General features: G+C 47.9%; 1 protein-coding gene across 10 annotated transcripts; it reads right to left on the bottom strand.

Moving 5' to 3' along the window:
- Nucleotides 1–1292: 1292 nt before the first annotated feature.
- TRMT10B (tRNA methyltransferase 10B) lies at nt 1293–16387 on the bottom strand. Of its 10 annotated transcripts, none has more exons than XM_038403500.2 (10): nt 16153–16318; nt 14181–14429; nt 13608–13721; nt 13059–13167; nt 10439–10563; nt 8534–8686; nt 6942–7020; nt 5819–5919; nt 3767–3890; nt 1293–2171 (listed from the first exon to the last, which is right to left on the bottom strand). In XM_038403500.2, the coding sequence occupies exons 2-10, from the start codon at nt 14382–14384 to the stop codon at nt 2065–2067; spliced, it is 1116 nt and encodes a 371-aa protein (XP_038259428.1). In that variant the 5' UTR covers nt 14385–14429; nt 16153–16318; the 3' UTR covers nt 1293–2064. The 10 variants fall into 10 exon arrangements, 8 of the variants coding, with proteins under 8 accessions (XP_038259428.1, XP_043370860.1, XP_043370859.1 ...); XM_043514925.1 differs by having other exon boundaries at nt 5819–5886; nt 16153–16310; XM_043514924.1 differs by lacking the exon at nt 16153–16318 and adding an exon at nt 15245–15296.
- Nucleotides 16388–18067: the final 1680 nt, after the last annotated feature.

Raw genomic sequence — 18067 nt, forward strand, 5'->3', positions numbered from 1 at the left:
CTTACTAGGCATATAAATACAGAACTCTGAGTAAAAATTCATTTAAACTGCAATACAGAATTATATTTCCCCCCTGCCCCCTTCCAGAAGCAGTGCAAAGGCTTGGGGGAGTTAGGGGTAACAGAGGAACTGAGGGAAGTAATTGCTGGGAAGGAGCCTGAGTGGGAACTTGGAGGATTGTTGGATGTGGGTGGGAGACGTATGGAACATGTTTATTTTAGAGGGGTGGGGATTGTTAGGGAGCCTCCCCCATGCAGACCCTGGCTGATTCCCTAGCTGCTCCCATTCAATCAGGCACATCTGTCTGTCCCCATATGGCCATGCACCCTCCATTCCCATGTGTCCTTCCACCCTCTCTCAAATACCTCCATGTCTCTCTGTGCCTCCACTCAGCTAACCCCTTACCCCCATGTGTCCCTACACACCCACTCAGCCACCCCCCCGCTTCCCCCATGTGTCCCTGCACCCTCTCCCCTGTGTCCCCACAGGGCCCTGCACCTCCATTCCCATTCAGCCCCTGCCCCACTCTGTCCTCCCTCAGTATCCCTTATGAACCTGTCTGTGACACCCCTCCAGCAGACCCATATGTACCACACCGTCTGTCCCTCCCTATCCCCTGTCTCCGGACCTGGCCCCACAGGCAGGGTGCTGCCTTCTCTTCCCTATCAACAGCTGGGGCTGGAGCAGCTGTTCTGTTCTAGTGCCACAGTGGCCCCTGGTGGGCAAAAGGCATAACTTCAGCAACTTTCCCTCAGAAGTTATTTTCTGCAGGGAAAAAGAAAATTCTTCTTAGCCCATAAACGCAGCGCCTGCACCGAATTCCCCGGGGCGTAAACATTGCAGCCAGCCACAGCACCTGCAGCAGTTCTGAACTGTTTGTTAGCTAGGTCTCTAAATACTTTGGGCCCAACGCTCAGGTACATTAAGGCCCCATCCATAACTCTGGCCGCATAAAGGAGTCCTAGGGTATGGCTGCACAGCAGCTGTGGGTGCCATTTTCCGCCCCTGTAGCCATACCTGCACTTTAAAAAAACAGCAGAGAGAGGATGCCACAGGGTGGGTTTCAGAAGCATGCGTGCCTGTCCACCCCCCTGCCCAGGTGTGTGTGTACACACACACACAGGAGCATCATCACTTTTAATTTTAGTGAGCTAGACTACAGCTAATGTTGGTACATTGCCACAAGCTGCAAATCACACCACCAGCTGCAGCGCGCATAGCCCCCCCCACCGTAATGAGACTCAAGCCTTCGAAACCTACGTGGGGTGGGTTTTTTTTCCCCCATTTAAATGTGGGGGGGGGAAGTGTGTTCAACAAAGGTAGGTAGCAACAGCACTGGGTGAGCTAATGAACTTCCCTTGAAGTGCACTTTATACTTAGAACATTTATGCTTTGTTCCTGGAATATATCCTGGCAGTATAGGGGGAATAGGTAAAGTAGGGCGACAGTATCAGTTTGGTGCATCTTCCGTGCAAGAACTGTGTTCATCCTATGGCTTGTTTCAAGAGGGCAGACATCAGTGGTGGGGTGGAGGAAATCAAGAGTAAATAAATATTCTAACATTAGATACTAAGTAGCAGAAATATAGGTACAGCATTACAAGAGAAACTTTACTAGATAAGAGCGCTGTGTTTTACCTGCGAAAAGATTGTTAGCAGTTAACTACCACACTGGTGTAATTAATCTACTATAACCCCACATTGCTTACTTGTAATTAACATGACAGTAAAAACCTTAAGGGATTTTTGTACATCTTCTCCCCCACCCCAAAGAGGAACTGGTAGTACAGTGGTGCAGACATTTCCAAAACACTAACAAAACATCAGCAAGAAGTGACAAGTTCCAGTTGGTCTGTATTTGAATCCCAGGGATGACCCTTGTTTTCCAGCAATACACCAATGAGGTAGAATGTATGAAACCGATGAGCTTATGCCAGTTGAGCCACATTTCTCTATACACAAGCTACGCTGATGCCTCTGCTTGAAATAATGAGGGAGGAGTTTGCCCATTAACATCACAGAATAAAGAGTCTTCTTGCGTGTTGCTAAGCAGATGCATTTTCCATCATATAGCTGTTTCCTGGAGAACATAGCCTTTTCCAGGAGGAACTCCAGCTTTCAACGCTTCTGGCCAGCTCTGGGTCTCATAGTAAGTTGATAAGGCATCAAAGACTGTCAAGAAGAGTATAAATACAGCAATCACTGGAAATCTGGGCTCGTTAGAACACCACAGTCTGGAAGATTTGACAGCTGACAGCCAGGCATAGTTGCTATTGGTTAGAATCTGATGGGCAGGCAACTTAGGAAACTCATTTGTGACCAGAGGTTATGTATTGGTAGCTAAAGATCAATGACATTAGGAAACTCTGCCTTCTAGCCGACACCCATGTTGACCTCCTGACAAGCCAGCATGGATCAACTACAGCTTCCCGGAAAAGCAGAACATACCTAGAGCCTCTCCACTGAGAACAGCTTCTCCAGTAACACTTCCGCATTTCCTAACGCTGCTCTTCATGTTTTGTAATTTTAAGGTGAACACTTTCATGTTTATTAAACTTGGGCCAACTTTTCACACATGGGTGCCTCAAGATAGCTGTGTACTCTGGAGCATTAGGAAAAACAATCAGGCCCCCTTCAGCAGGTGCCTACAGTAGGTGTAGCTTTTGGCACTCATGTTTGAGAACCTTGGCATTCCCATTTAAGGCAAGCCAATGTGAGTACTACTTCCCATTCCTGGGTTTGCTCCTCACTGATTAGACCATCTTAGACTTGATTCTTCTGATAGATTCAACAAATACATGCAGACTCTAGTCACTTGCATGTAGCTCCCCCCTGCCACACACACACCTATCCTAGGCAGTATTTTGAATGCTCCTCTTCATTATCTTTTCCTACTCACACCACACCTTCATTAAGACACATATGGACAGCACCAGGGGGGTTCCCTAATACAGCAGCCCTACTGAGATGTGAAAAGCAGCTCTGAACCCACCCACTCATCTGAGCAGTAGCAATTCATGTGCTTTGGTAAGATGGGGAGGGGAATTTCAGTCGCAAGGGATAACAACTCATTTTCCCACCCTGCTGCAATTACTGCCCTCAGTCCTTAAGAGGATGTTCATGAGTCAGGGAGCAGTTCTCCAGGCAGAATACCGCATTGATTGGCAGCAATCAGTGTGTAGACACAAGCTGGCCCAGGTCTAGCAGAGCTTGTCCTCGGACTAGTTCTTAGCACATAGGTATTTGCTTTGCCAAGCTATGGCACCTCCACAATCAGTGGCACTTCTGCTGACAATGTTAACATGAATGGGAACTAGCCATCCAGCAGAGTGAGGGGCCACATGCCCGTGTTAAGGCAGAGGAACGGGAAAGCTTCATAGAATATCAGGGTTGGAAGGGACCTCAGGAAGTCATCCAGTCCAACCCCCTGCTCAAAGCGGGACCAATCCCCAATTTTTGCCCTAGATCCCTAAATAGCCCCCTCAAGGATTGAACTCACAATCCTGGGTTTAGCAGGCCAATGCTCAAACCACTGAGCTATCCTTCCCCTCCCCTCCTTTCCTCCCCCCCCCGCTATACATGTGTGGAAGACAAACTGGTATCTAGGCCCTACCACACACTCAGCCGTATCCCCCCTTCTTTTGGTGTTCTAGTCCAATTAACTGGTGCCTGAACTTTCCTCCCCATTCCCGGGCCCACAATTGACACCAGGTGTAGAGCTCTGGCCTGTAGCTGCATTCTGGCAACAACCAGCCTGGGAGTCATACCTTGATTGATTGCTAACGTCTCTGAATGATAGTTCTTCACGTTGGTGTTCCTCACCATGTACTCTGCAATGGGCAGCCGAGCCGTCTGCAAGGAGTGCTCCTGTGCCTTCTGCAAGGTCAGTTTCTGTAAGTCAAAGTTGGAGATTATGCACACACATGCCAGCACCCTGACCTTTCTCAGTCTGATGACCTTGTCTCTCTCTCTCTCTCACACACACACACACACACACACACCCTTTGCTTAGGAGGGGGTAGGCGTGTGGGAGACAGACCCACGCCCTCCATGGCTGGGTAAAGCCAATTAAGACAGACTGGAGCTGTCCCTGTCCCTCCATTCCCCATGGAAATTGCCACCCCAGAACAGACCGGGGCACCAGCTGTCTGCAGCAGGCAGTTCTGGAAAAACGTGCCCCCAGGGGAAGTTCCATCCCAGACTCCAAGGGGCAGAGGTTAGCTCATCCCTGAAGCACAAACACTGATCTCCCTCCCAGAAGGTTGCGAGGGGAGCTGCCAGCCACACTTAGTAACAAGCAATGGGCACGCTACTGCCCAGAAGGCCATTCGGGACATAGTCTCCTGCCACTTCCCATCCTGTTTCTATCCTTCCTCCCGCACCTGGCAGAAGGTGAATGAGTGGAAACAGATGGACACTGGAGTCCAGACTTCTTTGATCCGTCTCCAGCTGAGGCTAGACCTTGGTTTGGCGTGGGGGGGGGACAAGTTCCGTTGCCTTGTTTGTGGTGCCTAGTGGGAACGGATTGAGTGGCTCTCAGTTTGGCTCCTTCCTCTCAGGGAAATCCCCTCAGCCAGTTCATTCCCTCCCTGAGGGCTAGCCGTGCACGGCCTCAGGCAGGGTCCCAACCGGCCAGCCCTCCTGCTCAAGGCCTGTACAAAGCCAGGAGCACAGCCCAAGTCAGTCTGCGCAGCTACGTGCTGGGGGATTCACCTCGGTCCCCCTGGAATCGGCAGCCTCCTGGCACTCCCAGTGGCCTCGCAGACAGGAAAGGAAGGCAGTAGGCCAGAAGTGCTGCTTGTCAGCAATAGGAGGAATGGACAGTGCGGATGTCTGCACCAGCTAGTGATGGTGTATTTTCCACTGACACATGATCCAAGGGAATCCCTCGTTGCTCCTGGATTCCCAGACAGCAGCAGTAGCTGGCAGTTCCTGTCACCATCTACCACAGGCCAGGAGCCTGTAGACGTTCCTCCCAAGCATGGCTCCTGCATCTGCGTGTTTGTCGCCTCCAGGCTAGACTGCTCCATGCACTCTACACAGGGCTTGGCCCTCAAAAATAGTTAAGTCCCTAATGCCCACAGCCTTCAATGGGAGTTAAGTGCCTCCATACTCTGAGGGCATGGGCCTCACTGATGACTGTCACTTTAAATTGTGACTTGTCTGGGCCTTGCTTAGTCAAGAGCTTGCCTGTCGCCTACACCCCGAGTATCTGTCACCCAGACCCTGGCCCAAGAGTGCCCCTCAGCTGGGGGACACATGCTGTCAGAACCTGGGTTTAGCGCCTCCAGGACAGCAGCAATGCTTTCCCTGCCTATGGACTCCACGCCCCTTGGAAGGCACCACGTCTAACAATCTCCAGGGCACAAGGTGAGACATCTACTTGGGTCTGGTGCCAGATGCTATGGAACTTACAGCATCACACACTTGAAACACTTTGATTAACACTGCGAGCCAATGGCTTTCTAACACATTGACTTATCTGCCTTCTGGTAATTGGGACATGTGTGGCACCAAACCCACAGAGGGATGGCGCCGTTCCCCACTTGGACTCTTTGCGGTGCAGGGGTCCATGCTAGAGCATCCAACTCAGGAGGGGGTCTCAGAGATCAGGAGAGATGGCAGGGTTGGAAGTCACCAAACTTATATTCACGACATAGTTGTGTGACCATCCGTTAGGAATAGTTTGCAATAACCTGATCGCACTGCTAGTGAAGAGGAGAAAACTGCACGACTGTCGGCATCATTTCCTACCAGAGGCTCCACTAGTGCTGGCTGAACGTGCCAAGTGTTTGGTGCAGCTTCCACCGAGCACTCACCTTCTGAATGCTTTCATCCACGAGCCCACCGAGGACATACACTCTGTGGGGGTCAATGTCCTGCAGAGCTAGAAAGGAAACAGAGCGGACATGTGGCCATACTAGTGCCACAGTTAAACAGAACTGTAAGCCGGTTAGCAGTAGCAGATCTGCTGCAGAGGAGGGGTTGGCTCAAACTGTTCTCTCTGCCCAAGCTGGGCCCCGTGTGCTCCGGGAGAGTGCTGCAGAAGCCACCCCGTGCCCCAGAATTGTGCCGCATACCCTAAATTTGTATTGGAGGACGGGGTCTAGCCCTAATGGTTACAAAGGAAACTGTCAAAACATGAACATCTGCCTGAGTCTGCAGAGAGCCTGAAACAACTGCTCAGAGGTGGGCTGAAAACTGAGGAATTTGAAGATGCAAATTGCAATGGCAACACTTGTTAATTCTTTCACTGCTGATCACTTTGACATGCAGCTTGTGTGCTTACCCTACAATCCCAAAGAGCCAGACCTCACCACATGCCAAAGGCTCCAAGTGTATCTACAAAGCTTCCCGCACACACCCCTGAACAGCTTACATAGACCCGATGCGCATTTCCACTATGAAATTCTGCATTAGACTGTCAGTTAAAAATAGAGGAGCAGCATACAATATATTCAATAGCAAGCCACAAGAGGGATGCTGCAGTGACCATTTTATTTTCATGGTTTACTTCAGTAAAAAACTTTTTTTAAGATAGATCTGAAACAGCCACTGAATTTCCAGCCTGCTGCCCTGGAATCCTGCAAAGTGCAGGGTTCTAACCACACAGGTACATGGGTCAAGACATTCAAAAGGTATTTAAATGCCCAATTCCCATTGATATTAATAGGAGTTAGGCGTCTAAATACCTTCAAGGATCTGGAGTTAAACCTTTATTCGTTGCTGGGACATCTTGAGCATTGATTACTGTAGATCAGATCCAGATAGAGATCCCAGCTACACCAGTTAGGAACTGATCTGTCTAAAGTAGTTTTAAAACACAGTTTAAGAAAGGCTTTCAAACCAATCTTGGGTCAATTGTTTTTTAAAATAAATTCTAGATTTTAACAACATGAGTTCTCTCCCACCACAGCTCCCCCAAACAAGCAAAGGACTCACCATTCTCTGAGTCAGGAGTGAGGTAGATAATTGTCTCTGAAGGAAATAGGTCAAGGTAACTTTCCGGAGTGGTATCCATCTGCAAAATGCAAAGGGAGAACACACATGTGAAGTAGACAAGAAGTGTCTTCAGCTAGACTCCATCTGCCAGGGTGGAATACCCTTCTCAGACATGAAGCATATCAGAATTGGTAAGGCGGCTGGGTCATTCAGACCCACAAGGGTAAGATATTTTTCAGAAGAAACTAACAAACATTCCATTTCTAAAATACCACTGGTAATTTTTAAGTTTTGTTAAATTATTTCTTGAGCAAAATTAGCAGACGTATTGAGGGAAAGATTAGCAATAAAATCCTAACTAACTAACTTCACTGCCTCTGTTGAGAATTAGAATGTTGTCCATGATTAGTTATCACAAAGTCATGCATTTTCCCCCTTTAACTGCCCAGCTTGTAAAGTTTATTGGAGGGAATAGAGCTCAATAGTATCCAGGGGTCAGGTCTCCATGGTGCCAGGCGCTGTACAACGCACAAGACAAAAAGATGGGCCCTTCCCCAAAGAGCTTAGTGGGCTTGATTCATTCCTCGGATGCTCTGACTTTTTCCCATGAAGACGCTGGCTGGGGGAATCCGAGTTTTATTCCCACAGACCGGCTGTGCAACCACTTGTAGGGCAAGCCATGTAGGCCAAAATTTCTCATCAACTGCTCCTCTGCAATTCCACTGATAGCAACCAAGTTTCCCAGATGCCACTGAAGACAGGGTTACACAGGTTTAGCTTAGGTCATAGTTTGCCCTACAAAGCCTTAACTACGGCTGACCATGGGCGCGGAGGAAAAAACCCAGCTTGACTCTGCCATTCTAGGCAGAGATTGCAGGGCTGGCAGTTAGGAAAATCATCTTTTTAATTTGTGAACTGGACAAGTCTGATGAGAAGTCCGAGATTCAACAGCCATGGAACACACCTCCTCCCGCAGGCCATATTCCAAGTATAATCACACATGAAGCCAAACGTCAGTTAGCAATGAAAACTGAGCATGTGAATTGACGCAGTGGATCAGACCCACGGTCCATCTCACCCAGTATCTTGTCTCTAGTGCTGGCCACTAGTAGATGCATCAAATCCCACGCATCTGCCCCCAAAAACGTGTCCCTCCACTACACCAGGGGCTGTCTTTTTGTTCTGTGTTCACACAGCATCAAGCACAATGGGGCCCTGGGTCACGGCTGGGGCTGCTAGGCACTTCAGAATGCAAAGAATTAATAATAAGAATTTCCCTTTCATCTGCAGCAGTTCTACACTCAATTTTATGATCCCACTGAGTGTCATTCACTCTTGTTTCATTGACTTTGAATAAGACACTTGTCTTGAAGATCAAGCTAAGATACATAGCGGCTGTGTTCATAGGAGGAGCATACGAAAAGGTACAATGAAGACAGGAAAGATTCTAGCTTGTGTTACTGCGTTTTAAAAACAGTCTTCTAGATTATATTGATATGAGTCACAGGAGCAACGTGTTTTGCTGTGTAAAAGAGGGCAGTAGCCACTGTCTTGTAGAATTCGCTCATGTCAGTTACTTTTACGATACTTACGAGGTAATTGGAAAACCCATCATTCATTCGGAAGCACTCTTCAGAAATAGGACTGCCTGCCACAAATCCAGTAAGGCAAATCCAAAACGGCTTTCCAGCTTTCTTGTTGGAACCATATAGCCTCCTTATCTGAGCAGCAAGGCGACTTATTTCCTTCCAAGAGATGACAAACATCTTCATACAACTGGCCTGGATGGGTATGAGCTCAGAGCTAAGGGCACCACTTCCTCCCACCTCAGGCCCAGCTTGGAGATCTCCCATCACAGCCCAGCTTAGCATGCAAAAGCCGAGGAGGTGGCTGAGCTCCTATCTTACAGAGGGATTAGCAGGTGTTTTAAAGGCCATTCATGAGGGACAGTGGAGATTTATGCTGGCCAGGGAGAGTGGGGTAACCAAGGCTCTGTTCCGCCCTTGGCCTTTGGGTTCCCATCCTGTGCGCTGCGTTTCGGAGAGACAGCGTGCCAAGGGCAGGGGCACACTGCATGGGTACAAAGCAGGCCGAGGACAGAAAGGCCAAGCAAATACATGCAGCTATTGGAGAGCAAGTTGTCTTGGGAGGCAGAGCTCTATGCCTAGTGGTTGAGGGCTGGGATTTTCCCCCATGTAAAAGCCTTTGTTTTTTTACAGTAGTCCCTGACACTCCAGCCCTGGGATAAAGCTTTGCAGAGCAACCCTGCTTGCCGAGAGATATTGTTGGCATTGCTGGACCAACCAGCCACCCCTATCCCCAGCTCCCATCCCCCATACAATCTAGGTCTGACCTCACTTGTTATTTAAAAGGAAACACGCTGGTTGTGCAGCAGACAAACTTCAATAGAGGAAACAAAAAAGAATCACCCTGTCAAAAAATGGATGCATATACAGTAACTCCTCGCTTAACGTTGTAGTTATGTTCCTGAAATATGCGACTACTGGTACACAGCGATGATGATTGTGAAGCTTGGTTGAGGTGGTGGAGTCAGAGGGAGGGATATTTCCCAGGGAATACCTTACTGCTGAATGATGAACTAGCACTCGGCTGAGCCCTCAAAGGTTAACTCATTGTTGTTAATGTAGCTTCTACAAGGCAGCACGAGTGGAGGGAGGGGAGACAGCAGGGCAGACAGAGACACACACCCTGTGTGTGAGAGAGAGAGAGAGAGATACGCATTGCCCCTTTAAGTGCGCTGTCCCCACTCTGAGTACACTGCCTTGTTAAGTTAATCAGCAAGCTGAGACTGTAGCTGCTGCCAGGAAGCTCCCTCCGTCCTGAGCCCTGTCATGTGTCCCCCCCCCACTCTATGGAAGATGGGGTAAGTGGGGTGTAGGAGCAGGGGGGAGGGGACACCCTGACATTAGCCTCCCTCTTTCCCCCCCACAGCAAGCAGGAGGCTCCTGGGAGCAGCTCCAAGGCAGAGGGCAGGAGCAGCACATGGCCGAGTGAGGAGGGACAGCTGAACTGCCAGCAATTGGTAGCCTGCTGCCACACAGGGAACTTAGGGGAGCAGGGAGCTGATGGGGGGCTGCCCGACCACCCTGGTTCCAAGCCCCCACCAGCTCGCTGCAACGGGCTGCTCTTCCTGCCAGCTGTGGACAAAGCAGGTGGCTGCCAAACGACACATTATAAGGGAGCATTGCGCAACTTTAAACGAGCATGTTCCCCAATTGATCAGCAACGTAACAAAGTTAACCGGGACAACTTTAAGTGAGGAATTACTGTAAAAGGAATCATTCTTACTAGCCAGGCCCCGATCCTACAATGGGATCCGCTGGTTCAGACCTGTGCAATGGGACTCACTGGCACGGATCTCTGCTAAATACCTCCCACCGACCTCACGGAGATGCCTCTGCTGGCAGACCTCATTGTAAGATTCCTCCCCAAGAGGCTCACAAGCACTTGGGACAGTTAGCGGTTGCAGAGCATACCTTCTTAGTCATGTGGCTGGTCAGACTCAGATCTACACACAGCCAAGGAGCTGCCTCTTTGGCCGCCAGAAGCCGCTCCTTGGCGATCTCTTTTAAAATACGTTTGCTATGCTGGTGAGCAGCACCTGGAATGCAGAGCAGAGAGAGAGATGGGAGGGGAACTGTTAAGGTGAGTTGGGGGAAGGGGAAGAGGGGGAATTTAATCACTGAAATAATGCAGGCACCTGTAACATTGCCTTAAATCCTAGGTCCCAGCATTCTTGTTGGGGTCCTCAGTGGCAGATGAGCTTCCCCCCAGTCCCATTTCTCTGCTTGGGTTCCCCGCCCCCTCACTCCCCCAGTGGCCTCTCCCCCACAGATCTATGTTGGTGTGGGGGCGGAAGGGTCTCCCGTTGGTCACATCCCCAGGTGAGGTATTTGCAGTAGTGAGAGGGACATATTTATGCCGTTGCCCAAGGCACTGGCAAGGCCTCTTGCAGAATACTGAATTCTGCTCACCGTGGTCCAGGGAGACGAATTCAGCCTGGAAGAGGTAGCGAGAAGGGCTGCTAGGGTGATCAGGGGAACGGAGGGCCGATCTCATGAGAGAAGGCTCACAGAGTTTGGCTTGCTCCGTCCAGCAAACGGAAGGCCGGGAGGGGATCTGACTGCTCTCTCTAAACACACTGGGGAGGGAGAAGAGCTACTGAAGCCAAAGAACAAGGCTGGCACAAGAGCCAATGGGGATAAACTGGTTAGGAGTAAATTCAGACTGGAAATGAGAAGAAGGTTTCTAGCCACCAGTGGGGCGAGGGTCTGGAACAGCCTCCTAGCAGGAGCCAGGGGGGCAGACAGCCTGATTGCTTTCAAAATGGGCCTTGACAAGTCCATGAACAAGATTATCCAGTGGGGTTGCCTGGGAGAGCAGGGAACTGGACTCTCTGACCCAGAAGGGCCCTTGCAGTCCTTGTGTTCTCAGGGCTGAGCCCCGTGCCATGGAAACAGAAGAGAAGCTTGGTCTGGCAAGCGGCTGCCTCGCCACGTGACCTCCTCCCACTGAGAGCCACGGAAGGAGCAGAAAAGGGCGGTGGTGGCTGCAGTTACAGAGAGGAGCCAGGGATATGCAGAAGCTTTCCTTATCCCCACTGCCTCTCACGTCTGCTCCACACCCCCAAACTACTGTGACCCTCCCGCGAACAGGCCGGGAAACGCTGCCTTAAAGAAACACAAGGGGATGGTTTGTTGGTTTCAATACGGATGTACTCGGTCTTAGATCTCAGGGCTTGAAACAGATTTATGTCATTGGCTGGTAAATTTTCACACCAATTTCTTGGTAGCATCCAGACTAAATGATTGTAAATTTCAGATTTTCCATGAGGAGCTGCTGGCCTCAGAGAGGATTCTTGCAGCAGTAACTGCATGGAAAGAAGCCTCTGAAGAAGGGCCACATACAGATTCCTCCCAAGGAGAAATTTCTCTGATGGGAAAGGCATGACGAGGTGTCCCATTCCTAGACACTTGTACCTGAAGATATTACAGGTGTTACCCTGCACTCACTTACATGTGGGAGTAACTTCATACAGATAAGGATTCCCACAGAAGTACATTGGACTGCAGCAACGTGAAGTACCTGCCTGCACAACATTAAAAATGTGTGTGCATACGTCTTTGTAGGCCTTAACTGGCAGGACGTTTCATTCTGACATTGAACAAACAACTGCAGATAAAGTTTACGTTTTAATAAGGCACTGGCCTCAAAAATCAAACAGGCTAATGTTCTTGCCGCTCATATAAGATGAGTTTGTAAAAAGGCAATATCATTGTCTTATGTAGATTGCTCACTTTTGTATCGCTGGATTTAGTTCTATATTACAAGGGAGTTGGGCTCTTTATGAATATGCCAAACTCCAGAGGTATTTCTGGACACTGTGTTTGGCGGCTGCTTATTTTGAAGCAGTTTTAAAATGGATCCCCCCGCCCCTCCGTGTTAAAAGCCTGATACTCTGTTGTCAATAAGCAGCAGAATCTTGGAGGAGAAGGACTCTCTGTGAGAGTCAATGGCCTTGTCTTTACCGCAGGGCTATCTCAAGTCTCAGCCACACACACAGATCTGTGAGCATGGTGGTGCTTTCATTTGCAATGGCCAGCAGGATCAGAGGGATAGGCAACAAGTCAAGTTAACACAGTCACTCTATGCAGCTCCAGTGTTATTCTGCAGTGTAGTCGCTTTCATTAGAGCTAGGCTAACTGGAGAGGACTGAACTCAAGTGTAGATTTAACTCCACAGTAAAAATAAAACATTGCCCTGGTCTACACTTGAAATTTAGGGTGACTTAGCTACATCCCTCAGGGGTGTGAAAAATCCACACCCCTGAGCGACAGAGCTCTGCGACCTCACCCCTGGTGTCCTCGGGAAGGTGGTGTTCCTACAGTGGTGGAAAAACCCCTTCTATCGGCGTATGCTGCATCTACACCACGACACTACAGTGCTGTTGCTATGCCCATAGTCCCTGTAGTGTAGGCAATGCCATAGGCTAAGAATCAAAGTCATTAAAACACAGAGCCAGATTCACTGGTGCTGTAAGATGGCCATTGTACACCAACTGAAGAGCTAACCCCATACTTTTCAGTTTGTTTGTACCTTTATCTTCAGCATGTTTAGCTTTTCTCCTCTCTTTTTCCTGTTTTCTCTTCTTCTTCTTTGCCGTAACTATTTTCTCCCAATGCCTCTGTTTCCTCAAAACATTCCTCTTTTAACACAAAGAGAGCAAAAGGATCTGAGAAGCTCATAAAGATGCAAAAGATTTAAAGTGCTGGCCTAACCAGTTTTTCTAAAACCCAGACCTAAGTTTGAGTCGCCTTTCAGAAAAGGACACCAAGTTTTCGGCTGCAGCTTTGTGTAGCCATAGCCCTGAACGTGTGCACGCAAGTTGAGCAGATCCCTACCTACCCAACTTGTGTGCACAAATTTAATTTTTGCTTGTGCAAAATCATGGGGGCAAATCAATAGGCCAGACTGAAGCGCCATTAAACGTTTGGGCCTAAACAACAAAATTTAGGGGTGGATTTAAAAAAAAAAATTGTTTTGAAAAGCATTTTTGTCTTTCAAACTACCCAATAATAGTCAAGGAAACAAAGCCACCAATCAAGTCTATTTCTCCTGATAAGAGCCCATTTCAGCTAAACTCACTTGACTTCCAGGCTGCAAGATCAAGCCTCTACAAATATTTTCTTTTTCCAAGATTGCTCCTGAGTGACAGTTCTTGTTTACATCTAGCTCTGTCATGAATTTACCAAAGGAACCCTGTCAAAACAAACACCATACAGCTAAAAAAACCCACCTTCCTTACCTGAATCAAATGGCTCTAATCATTAAAACAGAGCTTTGAAAGATCCACTATGCTTTCCCACTCTCCCACATTTGTGCTATGTCTCCCCTACTTTGTATGCGTCTCTCAGCCTGGAAGATGCAAACAGACTGGTCAGTTTCACAGCCTGGGGACCAGTCTCTAGCAGGATGTGGCTGTGTTTGGGTTTCCAGTTCCACTAGCGGGGAATGTTTACATGGGTCTGTTAAAGAATATAATTTCTAGTTTTAGTCATTACTTTTTATAGATCCAGCATCTAGCTCTGACCTTGTGTGTAATACTGTTAGGCCCTGATCCTGCCACTGGATCAGTACGGGCAGTGCTGTGTGCCCATGTAAACCCCTTGGCTGCAAGGGACTGCCCATATGGACCCACTGGCAGGATCGGGGCCTTACCTTATACTGTACGTACCGAGTACCACTTCTCACTCCCCACGGGAAGGTCCTTTGGGCTGTCACAGCCCGTGTCAATCTGCAGGAGCCGGAAGCTTTCACAGATGCTTTCCCTGTCCCCTCCATCATCCTGCCAGGCAACGTTGCATTCCCATTGTCGATCTGCTCCCCGCACAGCGTCACTCTCCTCTGTATCATGCTCTGCATGTTTCATCATTGCCCTGTGCTCCGGCACGGTGTGGAGTGGGGGCACTGCATAAAACAGGAAGGTGATCAGAGTCTAATGGAGACTGCATATGTAATTCAACGGACCAGATTGATACTTCCTAGACGCAACTCACACCTGCTTGGCTCATGGCGCCCGGCAGCGGGAGGCAGAGAAAAATCAAGCAGCATTTCCACTGCTGCCCTCCTCCAGGGCTTCTACTGGGGGAAAGCAGCTTTGGTCTGACCCCCAGGAGCCTGCCAGGGAAGGCTGAAACAGGATATGGGGCTGCAATCCATTCAGACTGCACCAGCTCTCAAAGGCTCCTCCAGAAAAGGGGAGGTTGTAGGAACCTTGAACCACCAGGGGACTCCCTGGCCCGGTGTACACAAACCCTGGAGCAAATCTGGCCCCATACATCTTTAAACTCTGCTAACTGAAAGTGCAGGCAGGGACATAAATGCCCACTAAGCGGGGATGAAAGCAAGAAGGGGTTTTGTACACTTTGTGATTAATGAGCCTGCTGACTCACTAACAATGTGAGGCACTCCCAAGGGACAGAGTCAGATGCAGACAGGCTGCAGCAGAATGGGATTATTAGAATGTATGCATGAAAGGAATCAGCCTTCTGGCACTGGGACATTTCTCTTTGGAGAGGAAGTGAGTAAGTAGGGCAGCAGAGTGCAATTGACTAGCAGGTAGAAATATAGCACTCCATAATCCAGAGGGACAAACTCATGACACACACAACCCTTCTCAGCTACATCTTCATTTTCCACATTTTTATAATAAAGCATAAAAAAATATTAAAAGTAAAGTTCTGACATTTTTTACCCCAAAGCTTTTTCAAAACTGAACTGACCCGTCTTTGGAAGGGTGATGGTACTTGATTGTTCCCTAGTGCTTAGGTATACCTTATCCATTTTGGGCAGGACTGTGACAGAAACAAAAGTGAAGATGGCTTAACTACATATGACTCTATTTGGCAAAAGAACTCCAAACACTCCATGCTACAAACTGTACCTGAAAAAGAGCTCTGTGTAGCTCAAAAGATTTTCTTTTTCACCAACAGAAGTTACCTTTTATTGGACTATTAACTCACTCACCTTGTCTCGCTAATATCCTGGGACCAACATGGCTACAACTACACTACAAACAGCACACACTCTGTAGGCCAAAAAGGAAAAGAAAACAAAAACCAACAACAACCCATATTATGCTTATGCTCTAATAAATTTGTTAGTCTCTAAGGTGCCACAAGTACTCCTGTTCTTTTTAACCCATATTACTGTTACCCCATCCACCCTTCCCTGTTCCCTTGATTCAACCATCTATTGCTATCCTAAAACTAAGTTTTTGAAGGCAAGCATTGTCTTTTATTGTATGCCTATACAGTGCCTAGGGCTGTGATCTGGGTGTCACCTCTAGGCACTGCTGTAATAATAATGCCTGCTGAACATAGACAAGCCCATAAAATTCCCAGCATTCCCTTCTCTATTACATATAGTGGTCAGATTTTGCAGTCTCAGCTAAACTGGTTTAAATCCAGAGTAACGCCACCACTGCCAAAGGAGTAAGGGGGTTCCTGGACATATACACTGGTGTAGGAAATCAGAATTTGGCCTCATGACTTTAAAATAAAAATACACATCTGACCTTCAGCAATTCCTTAGTTACAGTAACAAGATATCCAGGACCAGCCACGTGGAGGCAGAGACACCAACATTTCATACTGTTTCATTCTTTACAGTCGGAATGTTTGCTACTCACCAGGCACGCTTGGTCCCCTCGTGACAATGCCCAGCGCCCAGGACACGGCCACGCTGTAACAGCACCTGCACCTTTAAGAGGCTGCAGGCACCAAACTTCCCCGTGCGAGGGCTAGACATAGTCATGTGGCTCACCCTCGAGGTCACGTCCTCTGCTGAGCCAATTGCATTCTGGGAGTTGTAGTCCTAATACTCTGAAAAGCTAAGAGAACGAGCACCTTGGACATCAAACACTGCTGGTTTTAAGCCAGGTGAAAGGAGACAGAAAGAGCTGCTCTTGCTCCTCTCTGGCTTCTTCTTTAACCTGAAAGCAAACCTTTCTCCCCTTTAGTAATGTTCTAAACCCTCTTTTCCTTTGGGAAATTGGGGGTCAGAGGGCTTTTGCTTTACATTTTATTTCCATAGTTCATATTTCTTGGTAGCTATACTTAGTTCAGGTTGTCTGACACTTCGCACTGTAAGCCCCTGTTCTCAGTTACCTATAACTTTGCCAAACTTTAAATGTTTGTGCTGAAATCTTCCATGCCAGGTGTCTGCCTCATGGGGAATTTTTTGGAAAGTTTCAGCTAAAGTGATTCCGTTGTTTCCAAGAATGAGATTAAAGACATTGTTGAGCCCATATGAAAATAATTCTTAGAGTTGGTTCTCTGAGAAGCTCTAGTGCATCCATGTTTTGGAGCAAGGACTTGAAATCTAGCAGGGAAATTTTGCCCTATAATGTCAGGGAGTTGCCATTTGTTGTCACTATGAAAATCCGCCCAAATCTGGCCAAATTAAAAGCTTCTGAAAAATTGCAGTTCACACATGCTCAGTGTAGACGTGTTTGAGTTTGGCAGCTAAATTTTCCAAAGATTCCATTTGGACTGAACATGCTCCATCCCCGCAGAATTCCCACCTGTGACCACACCATGTGCCATCCCAACAGAGCAACTGAGCACGTTCCATCCTGGGCCTGCAGGGGCTGAGCAGGACTTTTCCTGAAACTATATGGGCAAAACTTAATTCTGGCATTTCTTAACTTTTGAGCATTTGACTGTGTAACCTAAGTGTTCTTTTAACATAGACTGTCTTTTAAATGTAACTATGTCATCTTTGTATTATGGTGGTTCATAGAGGCTTAAACTGAGATCAGGACCATGTTGCACTAGATATTATACAAACACATCGTGAGACTGTCCATGTCACTGAAGAACCTACAGGCTAAGGGGACAAAACAAAAGCAGCATTATTATCCCCATTTTACAGATGGGGAAACTGAGGCACAGAGCAAATAAGGGCTTGTCTACACGAACAACTAGCCCACAGCAGCTAACTGTCCATGCACACACTGCTGACACACGTTAAGAAATTTGTTTGAGTGCTTTGAGCTAGTTCTGTTTCAAAGAGGAACATATCTTTTAAGTTAATATGTGTTAAGTTATCCTCACAGCAGGGAAATATACCCATTTTACAGCGAGTAAGCTGAAGGCAGACAGCAGTTAAGTGACAAGGCAGTTAGGCTCTCCACAGGTGCAGCTGACTGACTCCCACCAAGTCCCACTCTGTAACAGGAATGCTTTTCATGCAAGCTCAGAAGAACAGCTGACAGTCTGCAGAGTAGAAGCCACATAGCAACTCCAAGCACAGGCCTAGAGGGACCTGAGATGATAGGTGGTTACTATCCTGATTTTGCTGAGCAGTTTAGGATGTTGCCCTACCTAATAATAGATCTCACAACAATTATTGGATTGATTTAGCTGTAATGGGGTGAAATACGCATGCATACAGGTCAGCATAGCTGTCTTTAGAGCCCTGACACACATCATGTCATGAAGTCATACAGATTCCTCCTCATTCTTGTCATAAATCAATTGTTTTCTGGGTGATTCCCTCCTCTGAAATGTTGTTAAGGTAGCTCTGCGAATCCTCATCAGCAT

The sequence above is a fragment of the Dermochelys coriacea genome, chromosome 5, assembly GCF_009764565.3.
Source record: "Dermochelys coriacea isolate rDerCor1 chromosome 5, rDerCor1.pri.v4, whole genome shotgun sequence".
Lineage (NCBI taxonomy): Eukaryota > Metazoa > Chordata > Testudines > Dermochelyidae > Dermochelys > Dermochelys coriacea.

Bases quoted from the DNA above. Each gene is read 5' to 3' on its own strand.
- TRMT10B (XM_038403500.2), bottom strand. From the start codon at position 14,384: ATGCAGAGCATGATACAGAGGAGAGTGACGCTGTGCGGGGAGCAGATC. The intron at 10,564-13,058 runs GTACAAACAAAC...TCTGCATTCCAG, and splicing joins TAAACATGCTGAAGATAAAG to GTGCTGCTCACCAGCATAGC. The intron at 8,687-10,438 runs GTATGCTCTGCA...ATCTCTTGGAAG, and splicing joins CCAGCCACATGACTAAGAAG to GAAATAAGTCGCCTTGCTGC.